At 30.8% G+C, this 18,664-nt stretch overlaps 4 protein-coding genes across 5 annotated transcripts in view; 2 read left to right on the top strand and 2 right to left on the bottom strand.

Moving 5' to 3' along the window:
• Positions 1-3,624, bottom strand: part of LOC113393603 (tissue inhibitor of metalloproteinase) — a 37,500-nt gene extending 33,876 nt beyond the window's left edge. Inside the window, exon 1 of the mRNA XM_026630583.2 lies at positions 3,336-3,624. The gene's annotated coding sequence lies outside the window, so the exon portion shown is untranslated. The remainder of the gene's footprint in view (positions 1-3,335) is intronic.
• Positions 1-13,882, top strand: part of LOC113393600 (synapsin) — a 60,960-nt gene extending 47,078 nt beyond the window's left edge. The window contains exons 10-15 of the mRNA XM_026630576.2: positions 11,006-11,098; positions 11,797-11,909; positions 12,305-12,401; positions 12,535-12,702; positions 13,000-13,222; positions 13,516-13,882. Coding sequence (XP_026486361.1) covers positions 11,006-11,098; positions 11,797-11,909; positions 12,305-12,401; positions 12,535-12,702; positions 13,000-13,222; positions 13,516-13,739 — 918 coding nt within the window. The 3' untranslated portion in view covers positions 13,740-13,882. The remainder of the gene's footprint in view (positions 1-11,005; positions 11,099-11,796; positions 11,910-12,304; positions 12,402-12,534; positions 12,703-12,999; positions 13,223-13,515) is intronic.
• The window catches only part of LOC113393218 (peptidyl-prolyl cis-trans isomerase G-like), a 149,292-nt gene that overhangs the window by 78,424 nt on the left and 52,204 nt on the right, over positions 1-18,664 (top strand). The gene's annotated exons all lie outside the window — the stretch shown is intronic.
• LOC113393297 (uncharacterized protein) lies at positions 16,450-18,483 on the bottom strand. Of its 2 annotated transcripts, none has more exons than XM_026630112.2 (3): positions 18,187-18,476; positions 17,735-17,821; positions 16,450-16,741 (listed from the first exon to the last, which is right to left on the bottom strand). In XM_026630112.2, the coding sequence occupies exons 1-3, from the start codon at positions 18,356-18,358 to the stop codon at positions 16,617-16,619; spliced, it is 384 nt and encodes a 127-aa protein (XP_026485897.1). In that variant the 5' UTR covers positions 18,359-18,476; the 3' UTR covers positions 16,450-16,616. The 2 variants fall into 2 exon arrangements, with proteins under 2 accessions (XP_026485897.1, XP_064071304.1); XM_064215234.1 differs by lacking the exon at positions 16,450-16,741 and adding an exon at positions 17,257-17,540 and having other exon boundaries at positions 18,187-18,483.

Below are 18,664 nucleotides of genomic sequence, written 5' to 3'. Positions count from 1 at the left end.
TTAATAATATAGCGTAATAAATCTAACTTGTGTATTCAACTTGCTTGATCTTTAATAAGGATGTGAAGTACGCTCAGGGAATATACGTTTATTTGATATAAAAGTAATGGTGATTTAATGAAAATATGTATTGATACCGCTATGGGAAACAGCGTGTTCCTGTTTATTGCAACTGAACCAGTACAGAATAAGTGTAATATTAAAGTAGTATATCAACTGGCTAAATAATGTATCGGGAAATAAAATTACCGAAATCCGAAGGTATTTTAATTATTATATGCTTGCTAAATTATCTCATTAAAAACATTAGTAAAGTATTTGTAATGTAATGTGATTTTATTTTATCACTGTGTAACTGATAACTCTTCCTTTATACAATTTAGATTCTTCCGTAATCAGAAAAATATATTTTATGAAGGATCTTTTTTTAAGGTTTAATTCATTCATTGATAATAAGTAATGTCCTTCATCAAGTTGCAGGCTATGTCTTTATCAAATTTAATTACGACCAATTCTGAGTTTGGACGTTTTAAGGTAATAAACAAAAATACAATAAATTATAATCGCATTTATGACATAAGTATGATTGACTTTATAAGGTCGTAACGTGCTATGATTATCTAATAAATAAATAAGTAAATATACCATTAGTAAATCTCATCTTCACGTAACACGAGTAACTTAAATGAACGACGATCGAAACCATGTATTTTTATTTATTTGTTTTTACTTAAAGTTAAAAAAAGTTGGAATTCTAACGTCGATAGTAAACATAAAACAATGGTAACCACATCAATGTAAAATATCATACAAATAAATAATATATAATAAAACAATTGAATAGGGATGTGAAACAGTATCGATGTCACCGTAATTCATAGTTACATAGGAGAGGAGTGCGGGTCTAGTTCATGATTAACTTCTTCCGTGTACAGGGTCAACAATCAGGGGTCACGGCGTACGCTAGGTCCAGGGAATGTTCGAAATACCGTTAATATATGTATATACGACTTTCACTATCCCAGAAGATATTAAATTAAATGCGGAGTCCATAAAACCTTCTCATTCTTTACTCAGAGTGTCAATAAATTGGAGGCGTTATTTAATATTTCTTTATGTTGAACTATGTCCTCTATTCTATTACAGAAATATAAATGTATCTGTTTAGTTTTGTTTTTTTATTATTGAATTAATTATTATTAAATACTCATAACAAAAAAAATTACTTACAATTTGCAGTATTTAAAACGGGATGTTTACCATGTTTTTTATTTTTATTTGGTGGAGCTCGATATTTCGACATTATCTCCGAATGTCTTGTTCACGAGACTAAAAATATTAAAGTCGCGAGAAAAAAATTGTAATCAAATTTTTACACTCATAATATTTGGTGTGATGATTTGCTCAGGGAAATTCAGAATACTTTATCAAATTGCGTCTCGTTAAATATAGGGTTCGTTAAATGCAGCTTATGAATTTTCATATAGTAGGTATTTTACAGACTGCAGTAATTGGCATTATTACGATACCAAACTGGTATTGAACGTAAACCATATCAAGTAAAATTTTGGCTCTACATTGTTGATAAAATATCTTTCAAGAAAGTCGGAAATGTATCGTATCTTTATTATTATTAAATTCCAAGTATACTTTTATATCCTTATATCGTTATTTTCTTAGTGATTTTAATAAAATATGTTGATGTCGACATCCTCACCGAATTCGGTCATGACGCCATTCCCAAAGGAGCATACCTGGTCTTCTGCGCAGGCAGTATTATTATGCACAAGTAACTCCGTAAACAAACTCTCTATTGCCTAACTACATTATCGAATAAAACAGCAGCCTCGATCCGGTAATAGTTCAGTCGCAGGACCAACGATTCTGAGAATTGCTCGACGAAATACCCAACAACTGTTTACTGGCCCGATCAGAGTTTGAAACCAGTACCTAAGGACCTGTGGTCTTATAAAATAGCTACCAGCCCGACGAAGGTAGACTTAATAAAAATAGAGCAAACAGACGATGAGGCTCTAGACTGTCGGAACGCTTTTGCAGGACCACTTTTATAATTTGTAACGCTTGTCTGCACATCTATTCGCTGTTATGTTGACAACCGCTCAAGGTATTTTCAAAAAGAATTTCAATTTTAACCACACAAATACTTTAAATAGAGGGTTCTTGTAGAAAGAGCTTTACTCGAATTATTAAAGCTGTATAAGGATTAAAAACAAATAACAAGTGTCAAGTATATCAGAGCAAATATTTTTATTTATTTGTTCACATAAAATATAATTAAAAACTTTAAAAAATACTACTATTAATAGAGGCAAACGTAACCAATCAGACAAGTAACTAAATTATTTGTCGGCTTTTAATAAATCTTTTAATATATAGAACGATTCCATCAAATTTGTTCAAAGTAACATAATTTTAGTAAACATAATAATAGGTACGAACGATTTACATCCGAAAGCTATACGGGAAGGTTATATTTACAAGTTAACAACAAAGTCATTATGCAATAAAGTCGTTTTATTAATCAATAGAGCACAGTGGGTCCTGCAGTGTGTTAACGACACTCTTCCTTCACCTCTATTGGCTCTGGTCTTTGCACTTTTGCCGAACCGCGAACAGTAAAATGTTACTATAAATGTTTCAATGTAACATATGGATCATTTGGACTAACATACGTGGAATATAAAATATATACATTTTTTTTCTTTCATCAATTACTTAACGTAACCAGAAGTAACCAGATTTTCGTGTCTATTACCAACAATCTTAATGGTTCGTTTGATATGGAAGTAGAATTCAATTAGAAAAACAATATTATAAATATTTAGTAGCCTTTATCAATAATTGAATAGACTTCTTACTATTCACATAATAATATAACGCCAGCTTTAATAAATAAAATAAATAATATTAATTACAAATGTAAAGATTTTTGTTAATGCGTTAATATTATTATTGGCAAGTCTAACCTATTTAACGTGAGAGCTATTCTAAACCTGGACGCAGTTAACCCGTAGTTATCGTGTGAGGACGCTAACTAAACGCTAACGATGTTTACAAAATGTGTCACGTTTGTTTTACAAGCAATACATAGCTACGATTAAATCAGCAATTTATTTTCAAGACACCGTTTCAAATGTCCGCCTGGAAAATAATTTCTTTTAATTCATAAAAAATATATCTTTTATAAATATTAGATATAAATATCAGATATATTAAAAAATATATATTTCAATTGTATTAAAATATAATTACTGTTATGCGTACAACCAATGTGATACAAATAAACAACATAATATAATAAGTAAACATTGCACCTGCGCACGTCGATATTTCAGTTTCACTTTCAGTTTTGATCTCTGATTATCCAAATCTCTGGGATACACACTATAACTCACTATTAAAGGTCCAGTTTAGATTGAACTATTGTAAACTAGGTAATAAAATGTTTATCGTGTGTGCTCCCGCGCAATACCGGCTTCGCTTCGACAACGACACGCGCTCTCCGTTGCGGGCAATCAGTGACTGAACGGTTTGAACGTTTCGTTGAGTCGGACCAGTTATTATGCGCCCACTGTTGCCATCAATAACTTCAGTAACACGTGGGACTTGGTATGCCGAGGGACTCGCCGTGATATCACACACGCAGGATACATCGCTTATCGGTGCATCGCGGTAAAAGTAGATGAATCATCACAATTAGATTTTACGCATGACATCAGCGAATCGCGTCCGATGTAAACAAGAGAATCCACCGGAGTTGGCACTTCGAAGTACACGCTTGAAACTTAAGCCGTTCACAAAGTCTACACTGATCCCGATAGCTATCTGTATAAAACAATTTGCAACGACAGTTACTTGGAATGTACCTCTGAAGTACGTGGATGCGAACTCTCTGAGACAAAATATCAACATGATCATTTTGAATTATTTTCTTTGCCTAAATTAAGCAAATTATATCATCATTAGGGTACTGACCTGACAGTATATTTATGTTACCTATTATTGTGTAATAATCATTGTGTAATAGAAACTACGGAATGACTATCTTTTATACATTATTTCTATAATTATTTCAAGTATCACATTTCTGTGGGTAGTAAAATAGATAGTAGTTTTTGTTGTGGTCCACTTGATCTTTTTATGGTGTCACTAACGCTCCTACTATTCAAGTGGGCCACCAAAAAATCGCGAGATCAAATGCAAGCAAAAACAACCATGCTGAATTAGTACGTACAATTCATCTTATGTTTGGCGGTGACATAAGGCATCGTGAAGAAACCAGAACGAACCAAAAAAACATGAATGTTTTTAATGACATTCTACATATTTTAATTTTTACATATTTCTTAGAGAACAGGAGAGAAGCCCATCGGTGTAACAATTACTCGCTGTTACAATTACTAGATAGGTACCAAACAATACTAATTTCGGAGTAGTAGTGACAATCTTTTTACATTACATTAACAGTCTGTAAATTACTCACTGCTCGGCTAAGGCCTCCTCTCCCTTTGAGGAGAAGATTTGGAGCATATTCCACTACGCTGCTCCAATGCAGCTTGCTGAATACACATGTGGCAGAATTTCGTTGAAATTAGACACAGGTTTCCTCACGATGTTTTCCTTTACCGCCAAGCACGAGATGAATTATAAACACAAATTAAGTATATGACGGTGCTTGCCTGGGTTTGACCCCGCAATCACTGGTTAAGATGCATGCGTTCTAACCACTGGGCCATCTCGGCTCCATAGTGACAATCTACAGTAGCAGTATTTTCCTACAGATATATTTCGAAATACTTTAAAATGTATAGCGATCTCAAATTAGTTCGTTATTCATCGTGCAATAATAATGATTAATATGTAGAGTAAACATTACTAATTAATTTCCTTGCACATTGCACGTGTGTTTGTGGATGCCTCTTGTTCTTATCAATTTGGGTCGGGCTTTGTCGATGCAATGTTTTCTTTACCACAATCCACTTCAATGAGTCTAGGTCCTTCGTGCCTCCTAATTTATCAAATTTTCATTTATCGTCTTGTAAAATTCGGTAGCACATTGATTATAAATTATTTATTTTTATTTTAACTGTTTTTAATTAATTACGTTAAGAAAGAGTATTAAAAATAATATGTACAGTGTACACACATACTGAATTAAAGTATAAATTTATATATTAGAAACTGTAACGATAAGAAAATATTAAGTATTATAATATTGTCACGACATTAAATTAACATTTGCGATAAGGTTATCTTAAAATGATAAGTTAAACTCAGAATCAGACGTCCATCTACAGATGTTAATTATTGATATATGATAAACAAAATCTCCTTTACACAACTTCTTTTTGACGGGTGGGTGGCGCTGTACGAATTACCCGCTATTCCTTACATCGCCAATTATTAAAAATAGTTTAATTTTTTTTTAAAGTAATTGGAAATTGTTTATTTTTTGATTCTGGCACAATTAGTTTTGCAAATTGCACTAAGGATTTCAACAACAATCAAAGAGTAAAAGAGTCTTGTACTGATTAAAAATGTATTGGATAGTTGTTACATTATAAAAATTCACAATTAACTGTATAAGTATGTTTTCAAATTTAATATTCTCTTAAGGAAATAAATAAACTTCTAGTAACAATTAATATTATGTTCATACAACAATAAATGTTTTAATTGTATATTAAAGCTCAGAACATAATGTAGAAATAACTAGAACTGAAGAAAATTTTATACCACAGGATAAAAAACAACATATAAAACCTACAGCATAAACTACAAATCCTTAAAATCTATCAACCCACTTGTTCTTCATGCAACAACATCAAGATATAATAATAAATAAAAAAAATAATAATAACTGTTGTTTTTCAACATACTTAACCATTAACCAAACCATATCATCATGGTTAAGATATTTCTATTATCTACGATCTTTTACCTTATGATTTTACAGTTGTTCTAAGCTCTTGATGATACTCGTGTATTACTGATTGATTGATGATTACAACTCAGCATAAATAAAAGATTGTTCTTTTTTAAATTTCAATTATTTTTTAAATTAACGAAGTAGGTAATCAAAACCTTTTAACACAAACCTCTTTAGATAATTTCATATTTTGTGTTTTTTTTTTCATTACAATAACTACGCTATGAAAATAATGTGCTATCGAACGTAGTAGCTCTTCCATTATAACAAGTGATAATTTGTAAAACATCAATATTTAATCTTTGTTTATTTTATTAATTTTTACCAGTTATTTATTATAGAGCTTATTTATAACGATATAAAGAATAAATTACATAATATGATTTATATTGTATTGTATAAATGAATGAATATGTATTTATTATTTAAATATCTTTTACGCCAATCTCGATTGTATTAATAGGATATTAATTTTTATAATATTTATTTATTAGCATCAAAACATTTACATTGATGGAAACATAATTGATAGGTTGTCTTACTAGTATTAGTGTTACGCTGTTGCATTTAATAACGCTTACATGTATCGAACTTTTTAATTTTTATTAAATTTAATTAATTATAAAATACAGGATTAAAAAAGGACTAGAATATAAAAGTGTCTTTACAGACAAGTAATGTGTCTTTTGGTTCCTCATACTTAAAATTAAATTTTGCAAGCCCGGTTCATACAAAGACTTGTACTTCTCTAAATTCAAAAACAGACGATTCTTTAAACGTTCCACAGACCATGTCCTGTCGTTGATAGTCAGTCAGGACAGTGCCTTTTACATGTATATATAGATAACTAAATCGAGAATTATGTTTGTTTGTACAGTAATCTTGGCGCCTAATGTATTAGATTCTCTTATTACCACATCATTCACGAATTGAAAATGTAAACGGCATGAAGGTGTTAATTTTGTCGATGAACATAGCACTCACCTTGGGTAAGGTCAATAGCAGTCGTAATGAGTTCATATTCTCGTAATACAGGCAAACTTGCTCATTTAACTCCAGCGATTAGATAACATCTACATAACTATTAGAGTGCGATGTCAATTTATAATTGTGCGCTCTTATTATATACTACTCGTATGGCGGAAAGATAACATCAAAGGCAGTCATTATAGTGATAAATGACAATTGTCTTGTCCTTTGAACACAATGTATGCCATCTTGTGCAATACTATTCTTCGCCTGCTTATAGTCATTAAGAATTATTGTCAGCAACGGTATTGATATTTGAATTGAATGCTTCCATAGACGCCGCAAAGTTATCATATAGATTGATCAGTAGATAAATATTCTTGTTATGGTGCAAATTATTACTGATCAACACCGCGGCGCCATTCGACTACCACATTTGACATTTCTGTTAAAATTATTCATATAGAAATTACGCCATGATTTCATTATACAAATATGTGGTCAAGTGCAAAAAAAGTTACTCATCATTCCTTTGCATACAAAAATACCCCCTTACGTTTCAAGAGCGATGCGTCTGACACGTAACAATGCGTAAACACGAACGCAAAGGATGTTACGATCGAGTTGACGGCGACGTTTAATCACTAGATGCCTTTATACACGACTTGTGGCAAGCCATAAATAGTAATATACACAATGCGCTGATGTCTGTTTCTCGAAGTTGACAGGCCCTGATGCGTCATCAGCACGAGCCGGCACATGCTGTGCAGTACGTCTTATGGGATCTAACACTTGAACGAAAGCCACCCACGAATACGCCTCCGTTGCTTTAAAAACAACGTCATAAAATATCGAATTCATAGCAAACTTCAATCGCACAAGGTGTAAGGAATCTAATAATCACATAAATAAGTTATGAAATTCTTGAAAAATACTCTTTAATTAATTGTTGTTTTTAATTTCAATGTAATTAATATCAGATATCACTAATTGGTTATGTAAGTATTTGTATTATGTTCGACGTTAATGTTGTTTTGCTTATAGTGATTTCATCTATTAAATCGATTAACAAACTGCGACGTTATGAGCTACATGCATAATGCAAATTATAATAGAATATTTTCAAAGATTTACATTTACGACAATAATACAAATTACTTTTGGTTTGAATAATACAAAGAGTCGTGTTCATGTTTTCGACAAACTATTGGTTTTTATTACGTATTTGAGATGACTTTTGTATTATTATTTTTTTTCGCAACTGAGATTTATCGTTTATCGTAAGTAACGTTACTTTAAGGCATATTAATTTATGAATATATTTATGATTCGAAATATAACTTTAACTTTAAGAAATCTACAAGAAAACTTAGTAAGCGGGGAAAATGTATTTTAAGTAACGTCAATATGAAAAGAAACATCATCATAATTTTTTTTGATACAATTAATCATCTTTTTTAGAAAGCAGTAGGAATTATACCAGTATTTAACTATTATTATTACGCAATACTAAAGCTTTTATATTTTATCTTTAAACTGTCGATTTATATTGGAACATGTTGAGCTTAAATGTACCACAGAAGAACTAACAGAAGTTGTTAAATTTTTAAATTGAAAACCATTTCATAGTGACAGTAACCCTGTTAAAATTTATACGTAAATAACTATAAGCACATCATTTTAATGACATTTTAAATTTTTTTTTACATTACTTCAGTTTTGTCTTCGACTTTTATTAGTGCTTCTGTACCTTTGTACATCTAATGAATATAATTTTGCTTTGTGATAAATGCTTATTAATATTTCAGTGAACACGTTATATTGTTTTTTAATTTTAATGGATTTATATAAAATTATAAAACAATACAGTTATCTTGATTCAATAACCAACGACTGTTATTGAATCAAGATATAAATTCGTTTACAAAATTCAACAGTCAGTATTTGTCTTACTCATTTAATATTTAAAACTCCTTATCCTTCAAATATTATTATTTGTCACGTGGTACGTATCTTATGTATTAGAATCCTGGTGTTAGCAATTTTGTACTTGACTGGAAATGGGAAATTCAAAACGTGCATAGTTTTGATGTGCCTTTTTTTTGGATTGCGAAATAACTATGATTTATGAAATGTTCTCTAAAATGATATTAAACCAATGCATTCGGCACAAGTTAGTGCTATAACAATAAAATCATTTTTATTCGAAATTTATCGACCGTCAACGGTCTCGATTTAGAAAATGATAGATATTATTGAATCTGTGCTAATATTGCATAACCATCTGACATACGTACGCAAATGAAATTTTCTCGAATCGATTGTTATGACTACTTTGTATCCGTTATTTTACAAGTTTAACAATGTTGGGAATTATTATATTTCTCTAGGAAAAATTCGCCATTTTGCGAGGATGAGGGAACGGGTTTTACCCTATATCCTTTTCTGTATCTTGACAACATGTATGCAAAATTTCATGATGATCTGATGAGTAGTTAAGGTGTGAACGTGTGACAAACGAATAGACAAGCTCATTTTCACATTTATTATATTAGTTAAGATATCGAGAAGAATATTTATTTTATTTATCTTGTTTTTCTTGCGGTAAAATAGATTTTATTAAAATAGAAATTTTAACATTCGTTTATACTCAGAAACTATATGTAATTTTAAATAGCATCTTATTGATGTTCCGTACTTGATAACACGAACCATATGGAAATTCCCCGCCAAAAAAAACTGAATGGCTTAGTTCTATGTCTGTGCAGCTTAAGGAATTCCTGTGAATAAAATAATTTCTTATCTTTTACTTTGTAGAGATACATTACCAAAATATTTTTCCCCAACTCGAACAGAAATTACATTTTATTGCAAGTAGGAATTGGATAATATTTATTTATGTAATTTATAGTTAGAGATTCTATGTACATATCTTATAATTTATTAATAATTCTATCTACAAAGACTTGCGTCTATTCCATTTTGCGAATTTTAATTTATCTGGGCTGTTTCGGTCCGTTAATTGCGAGTTTTAATTCTAAGAATTACAAAATAGATATATCTACATTCTAAATATATAATTAAAATAAATTTATATATTTTTTTCCTATTTTATCGTTTTTGTGATACAGCCATGGATCTCATGATTTCGAGATTCTATATATTTTTAAATGGTGCACATTCGCACACACAAAACCCTGTAGTGTATGTAACACAAAAAGATAAGAATTTTTTTTTTATATATTATTATTTTTATAAATCAATGTGTAATTTATGAATAATAAAAACCTATCGACACACTAATGGTTCACAAAATAATTACAGTATTAATAGAGTTTAGCTGTACTGCTATTATTCATTATGAAGTAATGGCTATTAATAGTTACTTTGATAATAGTCTACAGGTAATTTATGAATGTTAATACTAACGCTATATACAGTGTAATCAAACATCTCAGTTAAAGTTTGCTCATTCCCCCAATTAAATAACTGTATATATTTAATTTATGGATTTCTTAATTACTTTGCTATTGCAAATGTTTTTTTCATACACTTGTAAAATTAGGTATTAAAGAGCTTGAAAATTTTCTACTTTAAATTAACAAAATTCAATGATTTTCCTCATACTTTTGTTGACGTTATGATATTTATTCCCACGGCAGCAGGCTTGTTTTATATTATTTTATAAAACGTAGTATTTGCATCTAGGCATGAACTACTTAACTTATACTTACTTAAGTATAAATAACATATCATTTTGGTTTTTACTTCGATAACTTTATATATAAGCTTGTTTGTTATCGTATTCCATGCGTTCACGATTTGTTAAACCGATGATTAAACGTAAACGTTTAAAGTAATGCGAGAAATGTACATTTTTTTCATTGCAGCTCACTCCAAAAATTAGCTAGCATTTCATAAAATCAAAATAAACGTCACGATTACAACTAGATGAAATTACATCATGAAGTGTGGTCGTGCAAAACAGAATCCTTAAGCCTGATTTGCATCACGATTTAAACATACGATGACCTTTTGTCTTTACAATAAGTGGAAATAGTAAATGGAAATCTGATTGTCGAGCAGGTAACGGCGCCGAAGTTTCCAGTGGTGATCAAGATCGGGCACGCGCACAGCGGCGTGGCCAAGGTGAAAGTGGACTCTTTGGCCGACTTCCAGGTACCACTGCACATTTATACCCATTATCTGCAAACTGCAGTTTCAGTTGCACCGTACAATGGACTGATAATGCTCTATAGACGCTTTGTTCCGCAGTCACGTTTAAGATTAGATACAAATAAATGTATTATTCGATATTTTCTTATTGTCAACCTTGAATCTTTATGAATTATCATATTTTATAATGATATAATTGTTTAGGAATATTTATGTTATTGTATTAAAATAAAATAATGAGCAAATATAATAAGAAAATTATACATAAGAAATCTCTAAAATATCATTTGTTATTATTAAAAATATATGTTGTTACTTTGTGGGTGATTTTTCTAAGGTATGTCTGTCTGACTGTCAAATTACTTTAGACAGAATGCTCTTATAAAATACAAAAAGGTTATATATGTATTTCTATGGCTTTGATATATATGGAAGAATTATCGCGTGTAATGTTAATTTGGTAGAATTTTCTTTATCGTTTCTATGGTAAATTTTCACCGACATTGTTTTTAAAAAATGTCAATTAAACAACAATTAAATTCTTCATTTTTATTAAGTGTTATTGCACAAACATAGCAAATGTACGATAAAATACTTTTACTATTTTTAATGTTTTTTATTGAAATTTTTTGGCCTATAGTAAAAGAGGGTATCCTTTGGAAGTATAATAATATATAATTCTAAAATTATCGATTTTATAGGATATAGCAGGTGTAGTCGCTATGTTGGGAACGTACTGCACTGTGGAGCCATATATCGACGCTAAGTATGACATCCACATTCAAAAAATTGGTACCAACTACAAGGCATTCATGTGAGTAATAAATACTTTTTATAAACAATGAAATTAAAATCATCAAACAACATTATATATATATTAAAATAACCACTTTGCTTTTTATATAAAAATAAAACATTATACTTGTATAAACACAAAAAGAGAAAAACGTACAATTTTAACTTAAAGTACCCTGAAAACTGGATAACCCTTAACTTGGGGTTCTATGTTTATACGTACATAAGTATTATATTGCACAACATACATTACAAAAATGGACTACGTACTATTATTAAATAATTCGCCTGACGGAATATAAGAATTCGTTCTGTAGCAATATAATCACATATTTCACGCAGGCGCTACACGCGACTAGTGTACTCCACATTTACTTCAATCAAGTTTTGTAATATTAACTTTAAACTTTTTAGGCGCAAATCTATATCCGGTAATTGGAAAACTAATCAAGGATCAGCAATGCTTGAAGCTATTGGCATGAACGATAGATACAAAATGTGGATCGATGAGGTATAACAAAGAATATTAATTTTCGTATCTTTACTCGTAAAATAGTATAAAATTCATAGATTTCAATGTTTTCTATGCTCTGGAAAAGATCATGATTGATATGAATATTTTAGTAATGTAAATATATATTTAGGTGAGCGAGATATTTGGAGGCCTTGAAGTTTGCGCTTTGGAGCTGGTTGTCGGGAAGGACGGTCGCGAACATATCATTGAGCTCAATGATTCAGCCACTTCCTTCATGGGAGATACTCAAGAGGAGGACCGGCGTTATCTTTCAGAACTTGTCTTCCAACGGATGCAGGTATTCATTTTTCCTCAATGAAATATGTCAAATTTGCCAAAGAAAATATTTGTATTTATTTTTTAATTTAAGTTTAAATTAAACAGGTACTATTAATCATTTATAAAGATATAGGCTCAATTATCAAAAAAAAAGGAATGAACAAATGCCAGCATGCATACGTAGGCGATATTAATTTTAGTATTCTTGCAGTGTAGTGTACTTTAAATTGAACGTTCATAAATATAAACATAAAAAGAACAAATCATATTTTGCAACATTTGATAATTAATTTTAACCACAATTATCTGCTTTCAGTCGGTGTGCCGACCTGGCATTACCAAGACTACTTCCCGGAGCTCCGTGTCCGGTAGCGGCGCAGCATCACCTGAAGACCGCGTAGGAGCGCCGGGTGGTCCACCAAGTGTACCTCCCCCCGTTCCTCTAGCTACTGCCACCAGCATCGATCGCCCACTGCCACCAATACCCGCGGAACCCTCTCAACCGCCACCACCACCGCTCACTCGCCGCGATTCCCAAGGTGAAAATTGAAAGAATCTTACCACGAATGAACTTTTTCAAATTAGCTATTTTTTACTGAAATCAATAGCGTGATATAAGATATTAAACAAACCGTATTTTTTTACAGTTCCTTATAACGTGTATGTTTCCAAACATATAGAACATGTAACATATATGTCTTATTTTGCAATTACGTATAAAATCAAAGATGAAGTGTTTTTTTTTATTGTGTAGTTTACGCGAGTCTCTTAGTCTAAGTGAATTATTACCACTTTCCTGATATTGTCTTATAATTATTTTTAACATCTACAGTCTCTCAATCCTCAACCGTATCGTCCGCATCAGGAGCGCCTAGCACGGGCAGTGCAGTCGCGGGTGCGGTTGGCGCACAAGCGCAGACTCAGTCCGCCGCCGGAACAAGCGCACGCGGAGGTTTTGCAAGGCAAGGCTCACTCAGCGCCACGCTTACCGAAGACGCAGAGGACACTATGAAAAACTTGCGCAAGACTTTCGCGGGAATATTCGGAGATATGTAACACAGCAGCAGGTCTATCACACTGGGCGAATAAAACCGACTCCGATAACGGTTTTAAGTTTAATTTGGCCTTTCATATGCTAACCTTTGTAAACAGCGGTATCGACGTAGTTTTCGTGATCTGATTTTGTAAAACGGCTTCAATTGAGGAAGTAGAAAAAAAATGAATACGCCAGAACGAGTTTCGTAACAAACTAAAGGCCCATGTAAAATCGAAATTTTCGAAATGAAGTCAAAAATATCCAACGTTAGAATAATTTCATAAAGAGTCCAAAATTTCTACTTCAATGTTAACCAAAACTAAAAGTTGTTGCTAGTTGAATAATTAAAATCAAATGTTTATTTATTTATGTTCTACCTACGATCGTAAATATAGAGTAAATTTGTACGTACCAGTAATAAAGTTTACAATTTGACATAGATGCGAAGTCGTACTACAGATTCCGTAAGAATAGTTTAAATGTAATATAATGATAGATTTTTTACAATAAGTTTATTATAAAAGTACGAATCAACTGAGCTACATTGTGATCGAACCCGTTCGATGCGTTGTGCGTCGCAACTCGCATCTTGCACTCATAAAGTAGAGAGAACTATGAATACCTATAACTAATGTAGCGAACTTGCTAATTCTTTGTTAGTGTGCTATTAAAACGTTCGTGGCACATGATAGTTTGATGTAGTGTGTGGCACATTTTTCTACATAACTTCAGAATTAATTTCAATTTCATGATATTGCTAGTGTTCTATATAAAGGCTTTGAAATCGACGATATTTGAACTGGAAAACGGTGAAAGATAAAATTAAAGTATTTCATAAAACCAAGGTGTGAAATGTAAATGACGTGTTTTGATATTAACAAATTATTTAAGATTTGTAAACACAACATAATTTTTTAATCTATAGATAAACTTATTTGCGAAATACGAAGAATATTCACATTATTCTTCTTATATTATTAGAATATACACAATTCAAAACTTGTTAACTTGTTATTAAATCTCCCTGCACCCAAAATTTTAGAAAAAAGTAACCGATTATTATTTATGACATGTTAAATGAATATAACAATTTTTACTCCATACCATTTATCCCTTTAATCAAATATATATGTTACGAGCTGTGTTACCTCAGTAGGGACGGTCAGTGGACGTAGAAAATCCTGGACGGAATGATATAAGCAATGCTATTTAAGACAATATTGATGAAAGCAAAAATTTATCCACATTTTATATATCTTATTACTAGTTGTATCTCGTAGCTATAAGTAGTATTGTTGTATTTGTGTGTTTTCTTACGCAATATATTTAGAGTCATGCTTAGTCATTAATTTTAGTGACGGTTCGTTGTTTAACCGTAGCGATATCACATTCTGAGAAGAGTTTATTTTCTTATTAATTTTAAACAGGTAATGTTTTTGAAACGTACCTTGTTTTGCACAGCGAAAACGTTTTGCGAAAGTTCGAAAGCTAATGTTCGTGGCGTCATATCGAAGGAAAACTATGTTGTTATTGAATCGTTATCTTATATACTGCGCTTTGATAGTATAGAAACTATTTTATTAAAATCAATTTAATATTAAGCTTTATATAGCAAATATCAGTAGCTTATTAATAGAAACATATCCGAATGTTTAATTGAAAAACGTTTGACGGATCGAACGATTGCATCACATAAAACTCAATAGTCAATCAACAAAAACATATTCATTTAAAACCACTTCACTTGTTACAATACAACGAATATAATATATGTATGCGTAGAGATGTACGTTGCAAACGCTAGAAGGAAATTATAATTGCTTATAATTCCTATTCCTTTCGGAATTCGGATAACTCCCACACTGTTGGACGTATATGTATTGTTAAAGCTTTGATATTAAACCGTACATCCTATAATACTTAGATTATATTTATATACGCACTCGTAGCAGAATTTTAACACGAATACTTTAGCTATAATTAAATTATGAAATGCGCAATTAGATGACTATAATAAAAATATATAATGATACCACGGTACGTTAAATCATTAAATATCGTTGAGTTTTTGATGTATCGACTATATTAATTTTATATTAGACTGTTCTGCGTTTATTATAATTAAGATATATAATATAAACACTAAATTTAATGCTGTTGTTGTTGTTGCTAAACAAGTTATACAATGTATACTTACTTATATGTAATGTGGCCGTAAGATTTGTCGCGATCAAATATGGTTACATAATTGATTATGAAACGTCTTTGTAAAGACCTACCAGCGGGAATGTGTAATGGAATGAAGAGAGTCCTAATTTTTTCGTGATAGTCTTCGGTCAGTATGTAATAGAGACATGTATGTCACGGTTTCTTATTATTTACGGTGACTTTCTTAACATATGCTATTTAAATTTAAGTTTTATTTCATAAGTATAAAAAATTGTTGTACTAAGGTATATTATTAAAAAAAAAAGCAATCCTTCCAAAATTATTTAAAATATTTCTATATTAGTGTGTTTTTGCGCCAATTAAACTTCAGACAGAAACAGACGAGACTAATTAATTGGTTGATTCAAATCTTTTTGATACTTTTGTTACGTCTCAAGTGACATCCATGTCTACTCGAATGTAATATTATAATGGAATTTGAATGCATGTTAATCTATATTATAATAAATAATATATTAAAATAAATACCTCTTTTGGTAAGTCAATAATGATTGAGTTTTATTTGTTATCTTTTATAAAGAAACTTTAAAAAAAATTATTCAGAATTAGAAATTCAATTAATGGTATAGCTTTGAAAAAAAATTGTTAAAAATATTATTTAAATGTTTGATATAAAATCATCTACAATAAATAGAAAATTAATATTAAAATGTTTTAAAAGTTAACATTTAACGGTAGGCAACGGGATCCATGCCAGTGTTAAGGCTGTAGTTGCGATACATGCCTGCGGCTGCGAGACGGTTAGTGAAGGTTTGACCGGCGGGAAAGAACACAGAAGGCACCGAGTAGTATCCTGCGAACATATTAACATTATTTTAACACAATATGTCGTTTAACATTTAAGTCTTGTCCTTATAATTTACAACATTGCAAAAAAAAGGCGCTCTGTCAATGTTTGTAATGTATCTTTGATTAATTGTTTGTTGTTTCGCCATTATAGGGATTGTTGACTCGTTATGCGATAATGGTATTTATTGGCGCTTAACAAAAAAAAAACCCTTAGGTCACACTGAATAATGTAATATCCATGGTTGAAATGGGATATTAATACAACTATATTACTCCGCAAGAAACAATAATTGCTAATGGCTTTAATGTCCAATTTTTGTAAATTCGTTTTTAAAAGGACGTGACGTTACAAAAATATATTTAGAAGCAAAGTTCAGTATATTGATTTCATGAAAATTTATGTTAACAGCACAAACTTTTGCCCATGGCACTAATAAGATGAGAATGGCAACAGTGCAACAATTCAGAAAGGTGTTTTAAATAAAACATTTGGAACATATGGTGACAAGTTTATTTTGTGCTCTTTAATTACAACATAAATTATTATATAACTATTACATTTAAACATAAAATGTTAAGCTTAAACAATTAAAACAAAACAGTGCAATTGTGCGTCATGCTTAAAATTAATAAATTATTTCAATTGATCACTATCTTCTAACTCATTAAATTAAAAACTTAATTCAACTGCGACGGATCCTTCGATGTGTTGAGTGAATAGTTGCGGTACATGCCTGCACCCGCCAGAAAATTAGAAAATTCTTGGTTTTTTGGAAAATACACTGAGGGAACCGAGTGCCAGCCTATAAGTCGTATGAGCACAATACATTTTAAATTTGCTAAGTAAAGGATTTTTGAAAATTTATGTCAACGAGATTTTACACACCGTTCGAAAATAGAACAAAATTTTATTTGAAATCTGTGAGATAAATTTATTTATTTAAAATATACTTAATTTTATATTTAATATGGTATTTAAAGAAATATGAAATATTACCAGGCGGATACCATCCGTATTCGCTCGCTGACGTTCTGTAAAATGGATGCTGCTTACTAACTTGACATCCATATCCGTTGAACCAATCTGCGGCAACATTTTAATATTAGAACTGCAGAATATATTAACATAAGTTAGGTTTTTTACTGTAGAGTCGAATGAATTAAAGGGATCATTGCTCCGATGTTTAGTCAATAAACAGCCCGCATGATACTTACACATATAGCACATAAAATTAATACATAGATGCCTTGTATGTTAAGAAGACAACAAACCTTGCACGATATGAATTAACAGATTAGATAAGAATTTATGTTACTATAAAAAAATACATATAAATGTATCATATTAAAACAGGTTCGTAAAATTGAAATATACTTAATAATTAGGCAATCTCAATTGTCTTGTATAAATAGAAAAATCCTTGGAGACTGGAGATATGTGTTACTTACGAGGATGCTCAAATCTCTTCGGCAGGTTACAAGTGTGAAACAGATCCGATGTCATTAGTTCAGACTTATTTATTTCCTGTTGAAGACTTGCCCTATCGGTGCAAGTTGCAGAACAGAAACCAGGCTGAACATCTCGGTTGGATACATTTTTAGGTTGCGCTTCTTGACTCATCTTTTAAAACAACTAAATCCATAAAAAACAAGAAAGATAACTGTGTACACGTGAACTATCTAATCGTATATTATAAAATTTTATTATTAAATGGTTTCTATAGTAACGGAGCATGTCAATATTTAGTTACCATAGAAACGAATGTTTTTTTTTTCTTATTTAAAGTTATTGGGTCTGCTATTACAGTCCACAATCATTCCGCAAATATAAAAAAATCTAATTATGGAAAATTAATGTTCAGAATATTATGGTATTAATTCAATTGTATGTGTATTGCATTTTTAGCACAAACATTTAAGGATTATG

The sequence above is a fragment of the Vanessa tameamea genome, chromosome 6, assembly GCF_037043105.1.
Source record: "Vanessa tameamea isolate UH-Manoa-2023 chromosome 6, ilVanTame1 primary haplotype, whole genome shotgun sequence".
Lineage (NCBI taxonomy): Eukaryota > Metazoa > Arthropoda > Insecta > Lepidoptera > Nymphalidae > Vanessa > Vanessa tameamea.
This window is presented reverse-complemented; position numbering and strand designations above follow the sequence as displayed.

Bases quoted from the DNA above. Each gene is read 5' to 3' on its own strand.
- LOC113393297 (XM_064215234.1), bottom strand. From the start codon at position 18,358: ATGAGTCAAGAAGCGCAACCTAAAAATGTATCCAACCGAGATGTTCAG. The intron at 17,822-18,186 runs GTAAGTAACACA...ATGTTGCCGCAG, and splicing joins GAAGAGATTTGAGCATCCTC to ATTGGTTCAACGGATATGGA. The intron at 17,541-17,734 runs GTAATATTTCAT...TACGACTTATAG, and splicing joins ATACGGATGGTATCCGCCTG to GCTGGCACTCGGTTCCCTCA.